A 20,181-nucleotide genomic window follows, 5' to 3' on the forward strand; every position below is an offset into this window, starting at 1 on the left:
GTCGTGCAGATATGTATAACGGATCTTGCGTTGGTCTAGGAATGTTGTTCTCGAAAACCAGTCTTGTATTCTCAACTCGAAGACTATACCAAAATGGATCTCTGATGAGGTGGATGTATTAAAGACATCTAATCACAGGATGTTGGAGAAGTTCTTCAGTGAAGCTAATATGTCTAGGATTAATAATACTTGGATTGAGTTTCGAGTTTATATATAGGTTGGTTGTACTCTTTCAATATTTTATAATTAATGATCATATCATCCCCCCCTATTCCTAAAAAAAAAACTAACATATTGTCATTATATATTTTTTTAATTTAAAAACATTGACTCGAGCAAAAATTAAACCTATCTAATACCCAACCCAATCCAAACTCGAGCATTATCCAAACATAAAAATACGCAAACCACATTAAACGTTATGGACAAAACTTCATCTAACCCCGATCCAAATCTGACATGAAAGTAAGGCAGATCAAAGATTACTCAATCTAGATCTGAACCACTTAATTGGTGTAAGATATAGAATGATTGTGTAAATTATTTACAATGATTGCGTAAATTATTTCCTATTCCTCCCCTCACTTGAGTTTTTACGGTCTCCATTGCATAAAATTGACCATAAGTATCTTTAATTATGTAATGACTAGTCTTTTGTGCACGCGATGCGTGCGATGATATTTTTAGGCTTAATACTAAGTAGTAAACAAACTGAAAATGCAAGTTAGTATGTAAGCTCACCTCTATTTTGTGAATAAGATTCTTCCATGTTCTTTTTATGTTGTCATTCATTTTGTGATTTTGAATAGTTTTTTTGTTCTCAAGTCTTATATGCGCACGTTCTTTTATAATCAGTATGATGTTCTTTACCAAATATCGTCATGTTCTTTTCTTTTTTTTTATTCATTTTTGTAATTTATAATAGTTTTTATATGGATTTCAGTAATTTCTCTATGATCCCAAAATTGTAACGAAAAGTATAATACAATTTTAGTTTTTTTCCTTGTCTAACTTCTAAATTCTGATTTCACAGATATTTAAGAATTTTCATCATTTTAATTTTTTCTCCTTTTCTAAATGTTCACACTTTGAGTTTCAATTATATTTGAAAGGAAATTTAAGTTTTTCATACACAATCTGATTTTGCATGAAATGGTCATTTTTAATTTTTCGCCTTTTCTAAATTTGAACACTTTGATTTTCAATTATAGGTGAAATGAAATTTCAAATTTTTCATATACAATCTGATTTCGCATGAAATGGTTTTTGCAAAGCATTTTATAGAAATAAAATACCGTTATTTGTTCATTATTTATACTTATTTATTAAAGTGTTTTTAAATACTATTTGATTGTAGTTCAAAGAATCTTATTTCTACAAAATGGAGGTGAACTTAAATACTAACTTGCATTTTCTTTTTGTTTACTACTAAGTAATAATTAGGCCTAAAATGTCATCGCACGCATCGCGTGCATAAAAAGCTATGTATGTGTAGTCGTCAATGATAATAACATGAAACATATTTGTTGATCAGTGAAAGTAGAAGCTAATCAAGCAGGTATTTTATTTCTATAAAGTTATAATAAGAGGAAACTTTAATTTTCCTCATATAAGCTAATCAAGCAAGTATTTTGTAATTTAGAAAGGAAAGGAGGGCAAAATAGTCGGTTCAAAAAAGGACACCGTTGCTCCCCCCTTCCCTTATGTAATAGAGATAAAAATTATATTTTGAACCTACACGTTATGATGTATTAACAAGATCTCACATGACAATATTAACATATGTATAGTGGTGTTCAATTGCGGAAAAAGTGTGTAAAATTTGACTTCAACAATGCTATCGTTTCCTTTTTTTGGGAGCAGATAGTCCATCACATCTATTCAAATATATTATTAAGGTGTACATAAACAAGAAACTATACCACGTGACACTCTCCCTATAGAATTTTAGTTCATGTAATCCATATACAATAAAAAATTTAAGAACTTGAGTAGTATAGGGGTTTGATCCCGAGACCTCAAGTACATATATTAAAGTCTTAACAACTAGACGAACTTGTATTTAGTATTATTATCATAAAGTATTTTATTAATAAATGAAATATTTTTTTTACCTGGAACATAGCCCGAATCTAATAACTAGTTGGAGATTAATAAAAGTCATCCTTAGAGGCGAACAGGATTTGGTAGGGAAAACAACAAAACATCAAAACAACATCATCTATCCCTCAGCTACTCTAAGTTGCAACAATGACAGTAAACTTTGATTGATAACGGACCATATATAGATACTTCTGCTCTCTGAGCCCAAGGAAATCTGCTTGAGCATCAAGTAATGGTAAAAAAAGACTCCTTGAAGAAACAAAAGAAAGAAAAGGCAGGGCAGCCTATACAGCCACGAGTTGTTGCACCCTGAAATAGCTAATATGCAAAACATAAAGAAAGAGGCGTCATTCAAATTTTGTTACTCTTTAGTATTCCTTCTGCTATTATGTGATATCGTGTACTTCTGTCTGCCACCCTAATAAAACACAAGACCAACAGGTCCCAAAACTTCAATCTCGCATAAGTAGCCAAGAACAGATTCAAGCTATCAAGGAATCTGATATTACTCTTGACAAGCAAACAATATCAAGGTGCAAGCCTTTGTGGATCACGAGGGAACAGGGATGTCCTCCTAATGTTGTTCAAGTTGCAGAAGAGCATAACAACCCGCTCCAAACCCACTCCAAACCCACCATGAGGCCAAGCGCCATACCTGAATAACGTAAAATTTCAATCAGTTGGGTAAAAGATAATGCAATCCCAAAATATGAAATATGGAAGTGTTGATTAGCATGTTATGGCCACAAGACAGTGCAGCAAGAACAGCAATATCCCACTCATTGATGACGTGAAATTGAGCTAGTACCAAATACACATATGTATGACATACCTATCAAACCTATTACTAATATTCTACTTTACATGAACATCCAATCTGTCTTATTGCATGCAAGTTAACAACGCAGTTCTTGTTTTCAACATCACAAAATTAATATCAGACACAAGTTCTGCACTCAGGGACCAATGAGAATTGCACCATAGCTGATTATATAACAAACTCAAGTATAATATATGATACTGTCCTTTCCAAGATTCAAGATGCTTGATACACGAATGATGTCAAATTAATCAGAAAGAAAATTAAAGCTGCTCTCAGAATAACAGGGAGAACCGTATAATTGATGAGACAAGAAAATCTGCAAAAGTTCATAGAAGTTGTATATTTTGCATCAATGGATTAAACCTTTGATGCAGTAATAATAACACAATATCTGACACAACTCTTTCAGTTCATTTCTACAACATATGTTATTCAGTCAAAGAAGTCTCTGTGGTGCTGCCAAAGGAGAAACCAAACACTCCCTATAAAATTAAGCACTACAGGGTTGTACCACCATACCTATCTCCTTATCCTATGTCAAGAGTCAAGACCATTGCAGCAAATAGAACGCAATACACTTGGAAAATCAACAAAACACAGTAAGATCAAGTCAAGAAATCAGAGCTGCCATGGCTGCAATTGCACAATAGCAATCTCTTCAACTAGGTATTTCTGGTCTCCTTTTTCTTCATCTCTTTCCTCTACCCCTCTACTATTTTTCTTATAAGTCCAGCATTCATGGTTATAAACACCACTATTCATCTTGTTTCTTCGCACCTTTTTCCTAATTTCTCACAATTCCCCATTATTGAGATGTGTGAGGCAGATTGAAGGGGAAGTCAGGCCCACCAGAAGAGAGCGGAGTCATTAGAAAAGAAAAGAGCAGAGCAAGACAATGAGGCGACGAAAGAACTGGAGGAGCAATAAGAAAAGAGAGGAATTAATTATTGGATAACCAGTAACGTAGAAATTCAGAAATTTTTCAACAATAACTTGGTAATTCTTACTTCTCCCAATTCTTATCGGGTTACATATGTTCCATATTCTATAATTCAGTCAAGACATATTCCATTGAAAGATCCATGCCTCCATGACATATCAAAAGTCCATCTACAGGTCATAGTCGAGACCTATGTAGCACTGATACGGGTACGGGGACGGATACGGGTACGGGGACGGGGACGAAAAACGGCAAAATTAAAATTTCTGAAAACGGGTACGGCTGAGATTCGGCAAAAAAAAAAATATAAATACATTTTAATGAAAAATATTAGGTTCAATTTTTCCTACATAAAACTTCGCATATTTTTATACAAAAATATTAAAAAACATACATATATAAAACATATATAAACTTTCTTTTTAGAATATAAAAAAATATATTTTACCGAAAAAAGCATATAAGATTATGATAATTTGATTTAGCAAAAAAAACAAAAAAATAGAAAAGAAGCAATAGAGAGAGGACAAACGTACAAAGACCAACTTTTTTTTAGAACTTTGACAGCTGTACTACACCTGTACACCAATAACACTACCCTCACCCTCACCCTCTCTTACTTTCACGTGACATCTCAATTCTCACATCTTCATTAGTTAAACCTTTCTCCTTCCCCTTCACCAGTCACCAGTCACCACTCACCACTAACACAGCCCACCACCGCCACTATCACAGTGCCGCCACTATACCCACCCAGATCTAAACCACCCCAATCCCCTGAAACCACTCGAACCACACCAGACCCCCTGAAACCGCCCAAACCCAAACCAATTTAACAGACCCGCCGAATCTACACCCCCCCAACCACAAATCGAACCCACCGCCTAAAAATAAAAAAATTAACCAGAACGGAGAGGAGAACAACGGAGGGAAGAGCGAAGAAGAGTCGCCGGAGATACGCCGGAACACAGCAGAGGGAAGAGTGAGAGTTTCGAAGGAGTGCTCAGTCTTCTGAGTTCTCAATTTCGAAGGCCAAAAACGTACCCAGCCCCGTACCCAGATGAAGACCACCGTACCCATTAATTTGCCCCGTACCCACGTGCCCGGAATCGTTTTGGGTACGAATCCCAGGCGAATCCGTCCCGTACCCGTACCGTACCCGTACCCGGTACGGGAAACGGCGCCAGAGAGGCGTACCCGTGCTTCATAGGTCGAGACTATCCATTTATTAAAGGCAACAAATCAATGATCTGCGACTTTCCGACTACTGAACTCCCCAGTTACAAGATCGATACCATAGGAATACTGTGATGATCACCCAATTCTTCAATGGGAAGTGACGATGGGACTCATATGTTTTCCTGTTACTCGTATTCAGTTTTTCAGTCTTATAAGATTTCAGTTTCTAATCAGAAATAAATGATGAGCAATAACAATTGTGATCTTGGTCATCCGGTGAAACCTAGAATTCTCTGAAGACTAAAGTGGAGGGCATTCAATAAAGTGACAATAAAGATAAATCAAATCAATTGATCTAATTGATGAAGCTGAATCTAGAAACTATTCTGAAAACTTCTACATTGTACCAAATGCTTGAATATATCCAACAATAAATGAAGCTGAGACAGAGAGCTAAGTTGAAAACATTATTAAAAATACACTATTAGATTACTAATAGAAGCTTAGAATTAGAATGCAGCTTAGATTTCTTCTACAATCAGGTGAAGGATAAATCGACATATAGTAATAGATCTTAATAGACTTATACCCAAAATTATCAGGCATGCAGTAAGAGAACTACAGTCGGTGGAAACAACATAAATGTATCGAAATACAAGCTGGCACAGTGTAGAGCTGTATTCAGCCACGACAGCTAGTATAAGTAACAAGAAGTATTAATGGACCGCATAATTAACTCAGAGATGCAACTTGACTGAAGTACAGAATCAGCAACTTACTTAAAAGAGTCCAGATAAGTAGCTATTGAATTCACATCAATTTTACATGCTTCGGCACGCTTGACCAAAAAATCCGGGTCATGAACACGCTGAGCTCCTGATATAATCTCCTCACCTGAAAGGGAGACAGAAGTCAGGAAATCATGAGTAAATAAAAGACAAACTCAAGTAACACGCATTCATGAATAAGAGACCACAATATCAGTTTTAGACATATTGTATGTCTTTCCAGATGCCCATAATTTATCGTTAACAGAAGCTTGCATACTATGGCCACAGCCTTGTCAGTGAATGACAGTAACAGACCACTTGGGATCCAATAGAGGAGCTTGATGGACAAACTTAACAGAATATGACTGATGATTATATGAAGCAATAAGTGGCTTTACTAGATCTTCTAATGAAGTCTCCTAACTACAAGATGAATAGTATATAGTTCAGGAATAAAAAAAAATACAAATGTTAAGAAAAGTTTCCAACAGCCCGCGGAATTCTAGTAACTCCTTAACTAAAGCTGTGATTACATCAGGAGATAATGTCGTTTAGAAAGTCATTTTCTATTTGCAAGCAATTGTGTCCATGACTTGCCAGTTTATGAACAGACTCTTAGAACCAACTTGTTTCACCACCCAGACGACTAGCTTCACAAAGAACGGTGGGCGGAGCAAGGTGGGTGCATGACTGCATGGTCCTCCTTAACTCAAGCCACCCTAAAATCCTATGCCCATACACCCATAGCTGCGGCAGATTTGGAAAAATACACTCGACTGTGGCTCCAGACATTTAATCAGAATTGTACAAAGACAATGATACAGTATTTGAAGGTTAGCCATACCCGCAAATTATTGGAGGTAAAGCAACTCTTTTTCCACAATTGGGTATTGCCTAAATCAAATTTTCCCTCTTTTCTTTCAATTTTAATCAAAAAGGGACTCACTCATTTATCAAAGAATATGTAGACAAGGGGTGATGGGTTTGGTTGCCATAACTATATTCTGCATATAAGAAAGTCATAGGTTAAGGAGGTTTAAAAAGGGGGAATATTCATGTTAATATTCAATGGGAAACCTCCATTATAAATCCTGTATTCACCTAGCTCTTGGTACACCCAGATTTCTGCTCGTTTGGAGCCAGTGGTGGATTTACATGGGGTGCAAGGGGTACAGCTGTACCCCCATTATTTTTGGGGAAAAAAGAAATAGAAAAACTAAATCTGCAAACAAGAACTGGTAAATATGCACTGATGATAGAGGTGTGGATAAGTTTTTGGCACTTGCAAAGGTCTTGAGTTGGGAACTCTTTGGTAGTATTTTGGTTGCTTTACAATCCATCTTAAAATTTAATGAAAATGTTATTTTGGTCGTTCATAAGGGCCCACCTACGAAACTTCATAACAAGGGTTTTATACCTTTTTTCCCCCTCCTAAACTTCCTCTACTCAATGTCAATTATTTTACTATTTCCAAACTCCGAATATCTAAAAATCAGACCTTTTGAGCCTTGACTATTCTTTCTTTTTTCTTCTTATTATCTACATAGAGATGTTCTGTAGTGTATCTAGAGAAAAAAAAAACCGAAACTTTAACTAAGTTCAATTAACTATTTGTTAAAAAGTACCATGTTAACTTGTTTTATATGGTATGCTAACGAGAACATTTATCTCAATGATTCAGTTAACTAGCATGTCCCCCACCCCCTCAAAAAAAATAATTAATTAGCATGATACATGAACCGACTACATGGATCTATATTACTCTAATTAAATATTTCTCAAGCCTAGACGTTATTGGCCAAAAATTTGAGTTAAATTTTTATTTTTTTTTTATATTCCATAGTTCCGTACCCCCACTCCTAAATTTCTGGACACGCCAATATTGGAGCTCTCCAGATGAGCAAAAAAAAGCCTTATCCCTGTATGATAGCAGTTTACATCAATTGTTGCTGATGCCAAACATCTATTCATATTGAACCCTTCCTTTCAATATTGAGATGTACTTTTCAGGCATTCCACCAATAAACATACCTCATATTACCAGGTCGGTCATTAAAAAGAAAGAGCTTTAAAGTAAAGAAGTAAGTGCCGCAAAAAAGAATCTCATCTTTAATTATATCAACAAGAAGATATCTTTGGAATAAAGTGAAATAATGAGAATATTAGATAATAATTATGCGAATGTCATCTTTAATTGAATCAACAAGGAGATTTCTTTGAAATAAATTAAAGTAACGAGAAGATTTAATAATAATTATGCGAATTACAGATTGAGGGATAGCCCGAATACAAGACATGATAGGAAATGCAAAACTTGCTCACCTCGTATAAAGACATCAAAAGAATTGCTGTATGACGGGTCATCATGGCAAGGCATGGTGTAAAATGGTCTAACAGCCAATGGATACCGGTGGAGAATGTAAAACTCTGTGTCATATCTGCGATTAAAAAAAACACAAGAATCATTAAAGTTGAAAAGGCTACAATTAAAATAATACTCTTTTCATTAAGGCATTAAACATATTCTTTACAGCAGTAACCCTGCTTATAATCATCATTGCACTAGTTTTTCTTACCACGATCGAAAATCAAGGTCCAAATGCAAATACTTAAAGATTAAAGCAGCAAAAAAATAGAATAGAACTCAAGTGATCAAATAAATCAAAAGATAAGAAGGCAAAGAAAGAAGATAAAAAACTTCCAGAATTGTTAAGAAGGATGTTCCTACGGAGACAGTACCAATAACAATAACACAATCTGCATCTTCTTAAAAAAAATGAGAAAGATAGGGACAATGAAAACTAGTAAAACAGACGATGAGATATATAAAATTAACTTACTTGTCACGGACTAATTCTCCGAGCTTTCTCTCTGTTTCCGTATTGAAGTCCCCATGAGGATCAACTTCAATACCCGCCTCCTACAAAAACAAATCATTTGCAATCAGCTAAACACTACAATATGGTTTATATTCCAACAATTCAGAGAGCATATTACCAATTTACCATCAAACTCATACCAGCATCCAAAAATGCAGATATACATCTCTGTAATCTCTAAGATAACACTTACTTAGAACAGCATAAAAGTTATAAGAACTTATATATACTGCTGCAGCAGTTGCAGTTTACCAATTGATGCTATATACCAAGAAAGAGAGAGAAATATCCCCTTACCTTAAGCATTTGAACTCCTTCTAGAAAAGTCAGCTGCAATGTCTTCCTCAAATACTGCAAACATACGAATTCCAAAGTATCAAGAGTAAATCCAGAATATGCTATAAAATTGGCATTCTGTTATCCTTCATAACACCCAATGAAAATATAATGCAAGCACATGGAAACATGTTACTCAAAAACTTAACAAAAACAACCAAAAAACATTGATCATGCAAGAAGTTTAAGATCAAGAAAAGTATTTTGGAAAAAAAAGGTAAATCTTAGACAGAAGTTCTACCTTCAAAGGTTGAAATGGAAACTGCCTTGAAATAGCTTCCAGTTGAGCCTTGCAATTCTCATTCAAATGGTCAAACATAGCCACAAACAATCGGTCAATTATGTCCATGACCTGCAGAAAGCAAGCAGAGACCCAATTTAACTTCCAACCACACAAGATATAGACACCTGGGCTAAGGGACCTGACAAGGCAATCCTACCTCTGAATAGTGTTCTTTAATCTCCATTTCCGCATCAAGACCCGTAAACTCACAGAGATGCCTATGAGTAAAGGAGTCCTCTGCTCTGAAAACATGACCAACCTCAAAAACACGCCTAAAATCACCAGAAATTGACATTTGCTTGTGAAGTTGAGGTGATTGAGCAAGACATGCAGGCTGGCCTTTGTAGTCAAGTCTGAAAACGGCTGCCCCTCCTTCACTTGTTCCTGCCATTAATTTGGGTGTATGAATTTCTATAAAACCTTCAGATCGCAAGAAGCTCCTATATATCTGCAAAAGATACAAAAATATGAGTTGGCCCCCAAATAAGAATGTCAAGCATACAAGTAAAGAAAATTAATAATCCAGCAAATAAGCAATCCATATTTGTCATTTAAGAAAAAACAAGTAGACATGAGTCAAGAAACTATCTTCCCCATCATTATCACCAGAAGCAAATTAATAGTTGACAAAAACAATAAAGCAGTAAATATCATGAAAGTTCCCCCTCCTCAAATATTTACAAGAAGTAAAATCTTCTATGCTTGGCATGGATAAATGAGGCAGCACAACGGGCTATTTATTCAGTCTAACATACAGTGTAAATGCTTGAATGCTTTCCTCAGTCCCCTATGCAAACCAAACATATATTTTCCAACAGAATTACAGATCCATCTCCCCCTCAGACAATCTAAACGACAACACATGGTATGTATTTCAATTTTTTATTCGAAAACAATAATGCTATTCTTCAATGCCTACCAAGAGCTGCTACAGCTAGCTAGCAGCTATTGAACTTAAGAAAATAAAACCAGTCATTCAGATCGAGTTAAATTCAGGTAGTATTCAGGTGATTAGGGCCATGAGGCATTTGGTTAGGGTTAGGTTGGACCAAGTTCCGGTCTGTTGTACAATTATTTCTTAGAAAAGAGGTCACTATTGGAGATTGGTCACAAAATTCTGGTCAAGTTGGGTCAACTACAAGTGGGGACAACAACTTTCAAGTGCAGTTTGGGATAGGCAAGGTAAGTACCAAGTCCAGTTGAGCTTCATACTATCCCTCTTAATAATTCTTCGCATCAATTAAAACAATAAAGAGCATTGTATCATATCTTAAGCACCTAAGACGTTTTCTTACATAACCAACTTCGCTTGACAGATGAAATATGGCCAGATTAGCTGGGGTCCTCAAGTCTAAGACTCGGTAATTCAAACGTGTATCTTGGTTAACTCGAACAAGTTGTTTTCCATCCTGCACAAACACAAATATAAAATTCGTAAGTGTTATTTCTCTTTTTTTTGTGATTCGTTAGTAGCAGAAGAATTATATCAGGATACTCAAAAAGTGTAGCACGTGCGAGGACCAGAACAAAATTGAATCCAGGGAGAAAACACTTTTAAACCTACATATAGCACTCATTTTATTTGCAAAATAGAAAATTAATAATTGTTGCGAACAAACTCTCTTATATATAATGTTTTACCAATTTGTTTCCTTTTGTATATGTTGCGTTTTAAAATTTGAGTAGAGACTTCTCTTATGCCTATCTCTTAACTCGAAATGGGAGAAGCTTTCAAAAAGGATCTTAGAGTGTCTACGATTAGGCCTAGAGGGTTTCGTAATGCTTCTTTTTTCTTCTCAAGAGTTATTTTACAAAAACTTGCCACAGGATTAGGTGGTTAAGCCTTACAAATAACAACTGGTCAATTCATGGGTATACCATGAAGTTGAAAAGGTTGTGCCCGTAAACCAACCTCCTAAGGCATAATAAGCACAAGGAAAGAGCAATACATACCAACCTACAAAAACGAAACGGTCCCTCCAAGACATCCATAACATCAAATTGTTCAATCAACGGTTGAGCTCAAAAACAACCTTGGATTTCAATTTCTTAGGGCTCGTTCGGCATCATTGTAAGTTTCCCATTTTTGGTTTTATGATTATAAAAATTATATGATGTACGGGTATAATAAACTTAAGAAAATTTGTCATAAACAACCTTTTATAATCAGCTTTTTGTGAGAAACAATCTTTTAAAATTTTTTTTGTCAAGAGAAACCTTAAACCTAAAAAACTGTTAGAAACAAAACCTGATGATGTCATTCCAGTGTTGACCTAAATTTTCCAGCATTGACTGAGTTAAAAATTTGTCAACAACTTTGTATAATGGTTCTTTTGTCATAAACACCTTTTATATTTTTTTTTGCAAGTTAAAACCTTAAACTATTTTTTTTTGGGGAGATGAAACCTTACCTAATTTTCTGGTGTTGACTAATCCAATTTCGACGTGGACCCGTGATTGTATTGAGATAGCCAATACTTGAATTGGGTTGAATTGAATTGGGCAATACTTGAATTACAAAACCAAGAATTTTTTGGAAGATTTGGATAAGAGAAGCTAAAAAAGGGGTATCACCAATGGCAAAGAGAGAACACTGGGACAAGGGGTGAAAATATTTTTTTAAAAGGGGGTCAAGTGCCATTCTCATCGGTCCACGCCAGGGAAAAAAAACGCGCTCGCGGTCGCGTTCGCGGGAACGGTCGCGTTGTCGCGGGAACGGCTTGTAACGGCGAAATATAACGTTTCGCGGCTGTCGCGGCGTGAATTTTTTTAAAAAAATCACATTAATATGTTTTAACCTTATTTGCATTTTTTTAGTTTATGGAGCATTATTACAACATAATATAATCAAATCTAATAGAATATCATGTTTCCTCAACTATATAATTAAATCATAAAAAAAATTTGGCCAATGTTTGAAAAGAACGGATGTAACGGGGATAAAATCGTTCTAACGCGGCGAGTTCGCGTTACGGAACGGACAACGCGGCGAGAAGTACGTGAATTTTATTATGGCGTTCCGTAACGGGATTTCGCGGAACGGCAAATCCAAAATCCGTTACAGAACGGCCGTTCTGTAACGGAACGGGAGAGTTTTAATTCACTGGTCCACGCTGAAAATGACTTAGTTAACGTTAGGAAACTATGTAAGGTTTATCCCACAAAAAAAGATAGTATTAGGTTTAATTTGCAAAATAGATTTATGCAAAAGGTTTCTGACAAAAAAAGGTATTGTAAAAGGTTACTTCTCACAAATTTTCAAGATCATTAACTAAGTCAATGCCGAAATATCTAGGTCTACACCGGAATAACATCATCAGGTTTCTTCTTACAAAATTTTTAGGTTTAATGTTTCTCTTAACAAAAAGAATTTCAAAAGGTTGTTTCTGACAAAAAGTTATATAAGGTTGTTTCTAACAAATTTTCCATAAATTTAAGATCGGTTATACTTGTACCAAACATGGAAATTTAGAAATCTCACTATAGAAAACTGTAAAGTAGGGGTGTTCACGTGTGGTTAACCGTCCCAAAACAACATTTCGGTTAGGTAACCGAAAGTTTCGGTTAGGTAACCGAAAGTTTAGGTTCGCTCTTTTTTCGAACAATAAGCGTAACCGTTTAAACCGATTAAGCAGTTAACCATTAATTGTTATTTAAGTTATACTATTATGTTTTACTTAATGTACATATATATTTTTAAATTTTTTGTGCATATATTTTAATATTATATATACTCTAATATAAAATGTATTATATAGTAGATAATAAATCTATTGGAAAACATAATTAACACTAAGAAATAAGAATTTACTCCATTTCTTAATTGTAGTGATTATATACTAACTAATGTTTCTAAATAATCATATGCTTCCTCTAATTGTTGTAACTTAATAACAAATATTAGAATTAATCTAATTGTTTGAAAATGTTTCACAATAATTAAATAGAGAAAAAAGATATTTCAGTTAACCGTTTACTCAAAAATCATGATCATAACCGTACCGTTTAACCATTGATTTTATCGGTTCGGTAACCGTACCGTTAGGTTGTTTTTTTGCCGGTACAACTACCACCCATTTTGACCGGTTTTCCAGTATTTCGTTACAGTTTTTCGGTTTCCTTTTTTTGAACACCCTATTGTAGACTACTTTTTGTGGTTTTCATTTCATTTTTGGTTTTAAAAAAACCGAAAACTGGATTCGAAAACGATAACGAACGAATCCTTAGGGATGTCGCATTGTCGCCTATATTGTAGATTGCTATTTTTGAAATAGTCCTACCAATCTTATGTTATTATCTTTAAAATAACATATCCTTCTCACGCTACTTCTCTTGCTCCACAACGTTAGCTTCAATAAAATATGCAATAAATTAATATTCTCTTCCTATGACCCAATATCTATTTCTCCTAAAACTATGTGCCCAAAGAAGTGAGTAAATTATTAAAAATCGGAGGAAAATGTATATTTAGGGTCCATGTGGTTAGACGGAAAACATTTTCATGGAAAATATTTTCCATAAGAAAACACAAATGGAAATCAGCTTTCTTTGTTTGGTTTGATGGAAAACAATTAAGCTAAAATGGAAAAATGTAGATGTTGGAAATGAGAGTGTGGCAGAAAATGGTTTCCTGCCAATTTTGGAGAAAAAATTTACAAAAGGGATGGAAAACTCTTTTCTGCCTTAGTTTTCCTTTTTAAATCCCTTGTCAAACAAACAAGGAAAAATGGGAAAAATCATTTTCTAGAAAAATTTTCCTCCAAAACAAACGGAGACTTATACATGCTACCATGAAATTTGCACAAAAGAAGAATGCCAAAAACCAAGATGAATGAATATATAATAAAAGCCTTAAACTAAATATATAGCGTTTTTGAATCTTGTTTAAATAAGTTGGATTTGCAACATCATCTTTTACATTCAATCTTAATGTATTTCAAGTCATTTCATGCTCTCAATGAAGTTCATGTAGGCATCTCCATATGTACAAGCATATTGTTCCTTATTTGTGAGACAACCTCTCTTACGGTTCAATTCTTAGAAATAATTAACATGAACAAGTTTAGAAACTATAATTTATCAACCTTGATTACTACTATCTACAATATTGTCCAAATATTCCTTACAAGATCATAAAAACCTCCAAATGCTATAAGTAAGTGATAATTTACCTTCAAAGCTTCTTCAATCTCGGCTTCACTCCGCGAGGCATCCTCAATATTAATAGGTAGAGTTGGCACAGCTCTGCTAATACAATATATCTTCCGCACTTGAATCTCAACCTACACATTACAATAAAACACATCAAAAACACGTAATTGCATATTCATCAACCAAATAAAGTGTAAGAAAAGTGACTTGAATGGTGCCTTGAAGGTGTTTGGTAGAATGCGTGAAGAAGGAATGACATAAGGCTAACTTTGAATGGACATATCTCTCAATCTAGAAATGATTTTGAGGTGATTCAAAGTGGAGGTGATAGCTTGTTCCGAGAGCTTTCCAACGATAGGTCATATGCCCGATTCCGATAAGAAACGAAGAAGTTATGGCTGGTTTAAGTTTCGCCCGATCGGGTCGGGCGAGGGAGCCCGATCGGGCGCGCAACAAAAAGGTGAAACTGGGCGTTTGGCAGCTTGTGTTGGCTCGCCCGATGGCATCGGGCCATCTCGCCCGATCGGGCGGCAGGCCGAATTACGACACGGGCTTCGTTGCCCGATCGGGCCCGGGAGCATAATTCTTCGAGCGTTAAGCGCCCGATCGGGCGGGTCTCGCCCGATCGGGCGGCTGACCGGGTAACGCGGAAACGCGTTTTCTGAACGGGGGTATAAATATGTATTTATATCTTAGGGTTTTAGACGACGAATTAGCCTATTTTCTCTCTGTAATCTGGTTTTCCTCACATAATAAAATATTCTCCCTCTCTCTGCCGTGGATGTAGCCAAATTGGTGAACCACGTAAATCTGTTGTCTGTTTTATCGCTTTTTGCATTCATAATTTGTTTCTCTCTCACGTCTGTTATAACAAATTGGTATCAAGAGCTTTGGTGTTCGATCTGTGTGAGAAAGATGTCTGGGGTGAATGTCAAAATCGATAAATTTTCTGGGAGGAATAGTTTTAGTCTGTGGCAGATCAAGATGCGGGCTTTACTGAAGCAACAGGGGTTGTGGGCACCGTTGGCAAAGAAAGCAACGGATTCAGTCACCGCTGAGATGGCCGTTCTGGAGGAGAAGGCTCATTCAACGATTATGTTGTGTCTGGAAGATGACATAATCACTGAAATCGCGGAGGAGGAAACCGCATCTGGTCTGTGGTTGAAATTAGAGAGTTTGTACATGACAAAATCTCTAACCAACAAGTTGATGATGAAACAACGTCTGTTCAGCCTGCGTATGCAGGAAGGTACGTCTCTAAGGGATCATCTAGATAAACTGAATACTATCTTGCTAGATCTGAGAAATATTGATGTTAAAGTAGATGATGAGGATGCTGCTTTAATATTGTTGGTATCTTTGCCTATATCATATGAGAATTTTGTGGATTCCTTTATTGTTGGTAAAGATAGTCTGTCGTTAGAAGAAGTAAGATCTGCTCTGCATTCTAGAGAGATTCGTCATAAGGCGTCTGGTACAGGTACAGGCGATCAGGCTGCTGGATTAGTAGCCAGTAGTAATGGACAGGAGGATTCGGGGAAAAAATCCAGGAAACCGTTTTCTAGAGGTCCTAAATCTAGTGATGTCTGTAATTACTGTAAGGAAACGGGGCATTGGAAAAGGGAGTGTCCTAAGAAAAAGAAGCAGGAGGACAAGAATGAAGGTTCTGCTGCTTTGGCAGAAACTGGAGGTGATTCTGAGGAAGATCTGGCCCTAGTAGCTAATAGCAGTCACATTGTAGGGATGTGTGGGTTTTAGATTCTGGAGCGTCTTGTCATATGTGTCCGCGCAGGGAGTGGTTTATGAACTATAAACAGGTTGATGGAAGTGTTACTATGGCCAACAGTGAGGTCTGTAAGACAGTTGGTATAGGGTCCATCAGAATTAGGACATGTGATGGCAAAGTCTGTACTTTGAATGATGTTAGGCATGTTCCACAAGTCACAAAGAATCTGATTTCACTTAGTCTGTTAGACAAGAAAGGGTTCAGTTTCAAAGGTGAGGGTGGAGGGTTGTATGTCTACAGGGGTTCAAAGATGATTCTGAAAGGGGTTAAACGGGAGACATTGTATGTGTTACAAGGGTCTACGTTATCTGAGTTTGGGGTTGCTACATTGGCTGTTTGTGATAGTGTTGAGAAACAGGTGGAGCACAGAGGCACTCTAGGTTGGAGTGGTGGTTCACGTCAGGGAGAAATCTGTCAACACTCACAATCTGAATCTGAAATTCCGTGTTCTTCGTCATCAAAGTTGGGTCAGTCAAACTTGACTCATGGTCAGCATGAAATCTTTGGGAACTCTCCCCAAAGGGATGGTTGTGAAGACATGGTGGGTTTTGCACTGTATGTCGGAGAGGTGAATATTTTTGGGCCATCCAAGGAAGGTGTTACTTGTGCTAGGAAAGAGTATAAGAAACACATCTGTTCGAATCTGATTCCACAGGGTAAGTTCAAAGGTTGCTTGGACTTACAAGCTGTTCGTGATTGTTAGTTGCCCTCTTGGGGCAATTCTGGGGTCCTTAGGGACTAATCTGGTCTGGTTGTCTGTTGGGACAAATCTGGTGTAGGGGGATTCTGGCGTTGTGATCAATGCATCTGTTTTCTGGCTTATTGTAAGAGGATTCAAGTCAAGGTGGAGATTTGTAAGAAAAGTGACTTGAATGGTGCCTTGAAGGTGTTTGGTAGAATGCGTGAAGAAGGAATGACATAAGGCTAACTTTGAATGGACATATCTCTCAATCTAGAAATGATTTTGAGGTGATTCAAAGTGGAGGTGATAGCTTGTTCCGAGAGCTTTCCAACGATAGGTCATATGCCCGATTCCGATAAGAAACGAAGAAGTTATGGCTGGTTTAAGTTTCGCCCGATCGGGTCGGGCGAGGGAGCCCGATCGGGCGCGCAACAAAAAGGTGAAACTGGGCGTTTGGCAGCTTGTGTTGGCTCGCCCGATGGCATCGGGCCATCTCGCCCGATCGGGCGGCAGGCCGAATTACGACACGGGCTTCGTTGCCCGATCGGGCCCGGGAGCATAATTCTTCGAGCGTTAAGCGCCCGATCGGGCGGTCTCGCCCGATCGGGCGGCTGACCGGTAACGCGGAAACGCGTTTTCTGAACGGGTAGGTAAATATGTATTTATATTCTAGGGTTTTAGACGACGAATTAGCCTATTTTCTCTCTGTAATCTGGTTTTCCTCACATAATAAAATATTCTCCCTCTCTCTGCGTGGATGTAGCCAAATTGGTGAACCACGTAAATCTGTTGTCTGTTTTATCGCTTTTTGCATTCATAATTTGTTTCTCTCTCACGTCTGTTATAACATAAAGCAAAAAATCGAGTAAAGTCACATTTCAAAAAGAAAAAAAAAACACATAATTGCATAATCATCAACCAAATAAAAGCTAAAAAATGGAGGAAAACCACCTGCTGCGAGGTGCCTTTAATGGATTCACCAGGAACAGAAACAAAACCTTGAATATCAACAATGGACTCACGGCTCAAACCATTAGCAAACTTAACCATCTGTTCACTAACTTTCTCCTTGGCCACCATGAGAACACACTGAACAGTGTAACCACCTTCTCGCACAACAACAAACGCCATTTTCTTGGAAACAGCGCGAATGGCCTGAACTCGTCCTCTAATGAGGACCTCCTGATCCTTGAGATCGGTGACCAGAGATTTCACTTCAATCCATTTACGTCCCGTAACAGCCTTCGATTGTAGTTCGATTAAAGGGATATCGCCGTAGTTGTGAGCGAGAGGGTCGGAGATTGAGGCTTCGGCAAGTGCTGCGGCTGCTGCTGCGGCGGCGGCTTCTTGCTTTTTGCGGAGCTTTTCTTGCTTTGCCGCTTCTTTTTTGGCGGCTTTCTTGCTCAGTTCTGCTGGTTCTTCATCGGTGTTGGACGTTGGTAGAGGGGGTTGGTCGGAGGAGGACATTGCTACGGAGAGATGAGGTATGAGGGAGAGGAAGGAGGTGAGTTTAATTGAATAGTTTGACGGATTTTGCCCGTGGTTTTGAGGTGAGGGTTTTAGAAATGATTTCGACCATTTTGCCTTATTTATATTTGGTGTATGTTTTAAGTTCGTAAATTCAAACCTTCCTCATATACACCTGTGCGCACTATTCTAGTTGTCCTACCTTTTCTCTTTTCTTCTTTCTATAAGAAAAATTGCTATCTCGTAGCACCCTTCTCTCAATTTCTTATTTTTCCGAGCCGCCCGCCCCCCCCCCCCTCCCCCCCTCCACCAAAAAGCTCTTAGACAAGTGCAAGTTCATTTCGCTTGTTAAAAGGTAGGTACCTATTATGTTAACCATTCTGAGGGATGTTGGATTCAAGTAGTTCCCTCAATGGTCGTCTTCTCTTGTTAGGAGTGTGACTTCTAGTTAAACACGAGCAACTAGGTTTACAACGCCTAGATGGTGTACACTTTCGTGTATAAAGGACCGTACGCACGCATCAAAACACATCCCCTAAAAACACAAAACGCATCAATTTGAATGGAGCCGAAACTAACTAAACATTTGAGGATCTCAATGAACAACCCTTGGGTGATAAATGAACATTGAGCTAGCTACGATGAACAATGATGAATTTAAATTCAAAAACTGATTTGACACTCTTCTCTACTTTATTCGCTTTGCAGTTATTACTCTAACACTTTTCTCTTTCTTTCTCTCCTAATTTATGTCTTCTCAAAATTTAAAGTAAAAATTATCAAAATTAAGTTAACCTTTGGGTCATCCACTGATAATAAGTTAACATTTGAATTATCCCAAAATAAGTTAATTTTGTTATCATTTAAACTTTAATCAGGTGGGATTACCATAAACCAGATAAACTTGGAAACCTTGATTTTTTTCTAGGTTTTTTATTTTTCCCCCTCTTCCCCACCACTTCCCGGATCACCACTATCACTTCTGACCCACTTGTCATTGTCACTCGTACACCACACACCTTTGCCCTAAACACCGTTGAAATAACCCACCAAATTCACCAACCACCCAACCCACAACTCGAAACCCTAGCCCCAATCACGAAACCCGGCAAAACACCCCAACCCACCACCCAAAACCACGACCCTTACCGCGATATCCCATACACAACTACTGGAAACCTCGATGCTAACCACCCAAAAAAAACTAACCACGAACTCTCAACATGCTAAAAAACACCAACACCATCTTAGCAATCAACCACTTGTAATACCCCGACAATTAGCTCTTTTCCAAAATACATTTTCAATATAAACTTAGAGAATCATTAAAGCATTATCGTCCGTGTGATAACATATCGACTTATTCAAAATTTTGCGGCGAAAAACATAATAAATAACTTTATAAATAAAACTTAGTTAACCCAAAAGTCAACTCAAAAAGTCAAACCAACAAAAGTCAAAGTCAACGACAATTGTCAAAACCAACTACAATAATTAATGTCAACAATGAAAAATAAAAGTCAACTATGATAATTATTCTACACAAACTCTCAAAGTCTCGAACCCACAACGATGCATCATCTTCAAACCTGTAGATGGACAATGTACTATTGATCCCTAGAGATCACTCACCAAAATGGGTCATCACATGATCAATAAGGCATAGCAATGATCAATATACACACACAAAGCACGTAATTAATTAGCAAAGTTGAGTACTACATAATTAGAAATAAATATTCCTAACATGTAACTACTACATAATAAATAAGAATAAATAAT

The 20,181-nt window shown here is 37.0% G+C and overlaps 1 protein-coding gene and 1 long non-coding RNA gene across 2 annotated transcripts; one reads left to right on the plus strand and one right to left on the minus strand.

The window, feature by feature from the left end:
• Window positions 1–2,262: 2,262 nt before the first annotated feature.
• On the minus strand, window positions 2,263–18,531 carry LOC104889068 (aspartate--tRNA ligase 2, cytoplasmic). Its single transcript, XM_010674208.4, has 10 exons — window positions 17,884–18,531; window positions 14,485–14,595; window positions 10,609–10,722; window positions 9,471–9,761; window positions 9,272–9,382; window positions 8,992–9,045; window positions 8,656–8,735; window positions 8,138–8,253; window positions 5,825–5,939; window positions 2,263–2,758 (listed from the first exon to the last, which is right to left on the minus strand). The coding sequence occupies exons 1-10, from the start codon at window positions 18,397–18,399 to the stop codon at window positions 2,632–2,634; spliced, it is 1,635 nt and encodes a 544-aa protein (XP_010672510.2). The 5' UTR covers window positions 18,400–18,531; the 3' UTR covers window positions 2,263–2,631.
• Window positions 3,951–5,302, plus strand: LOC125496000 (uncharacterized). Its single transcript, XR_007272583.2, has 2 exons — window positions 3,951–4,048; window positions 5,077–5,302. It is a non-coding gene; the product is annotated as an uncharacterized LOC125496000 (long non-coding RNA).
• Window positions 18,532–20,181: the final 1,650 nt, after the last annotated feature.

Source organism: Beta vulgaris, chromosome 3 (assembly GCF_026745355.1).
Source record: "Beta vulgaris subsp. vulgaris cultivar EL10 chromosome 3, EL10.2, whole genome shotgun sequence".
Classification (NCBI taxonomy): domain Eukaryota; kingdom Viridiplantae; phylum Streptophyta; class Magnoliopsida; order Caryophyllales; family Amaranthaceae; genus Beta; species Beta vulgaris.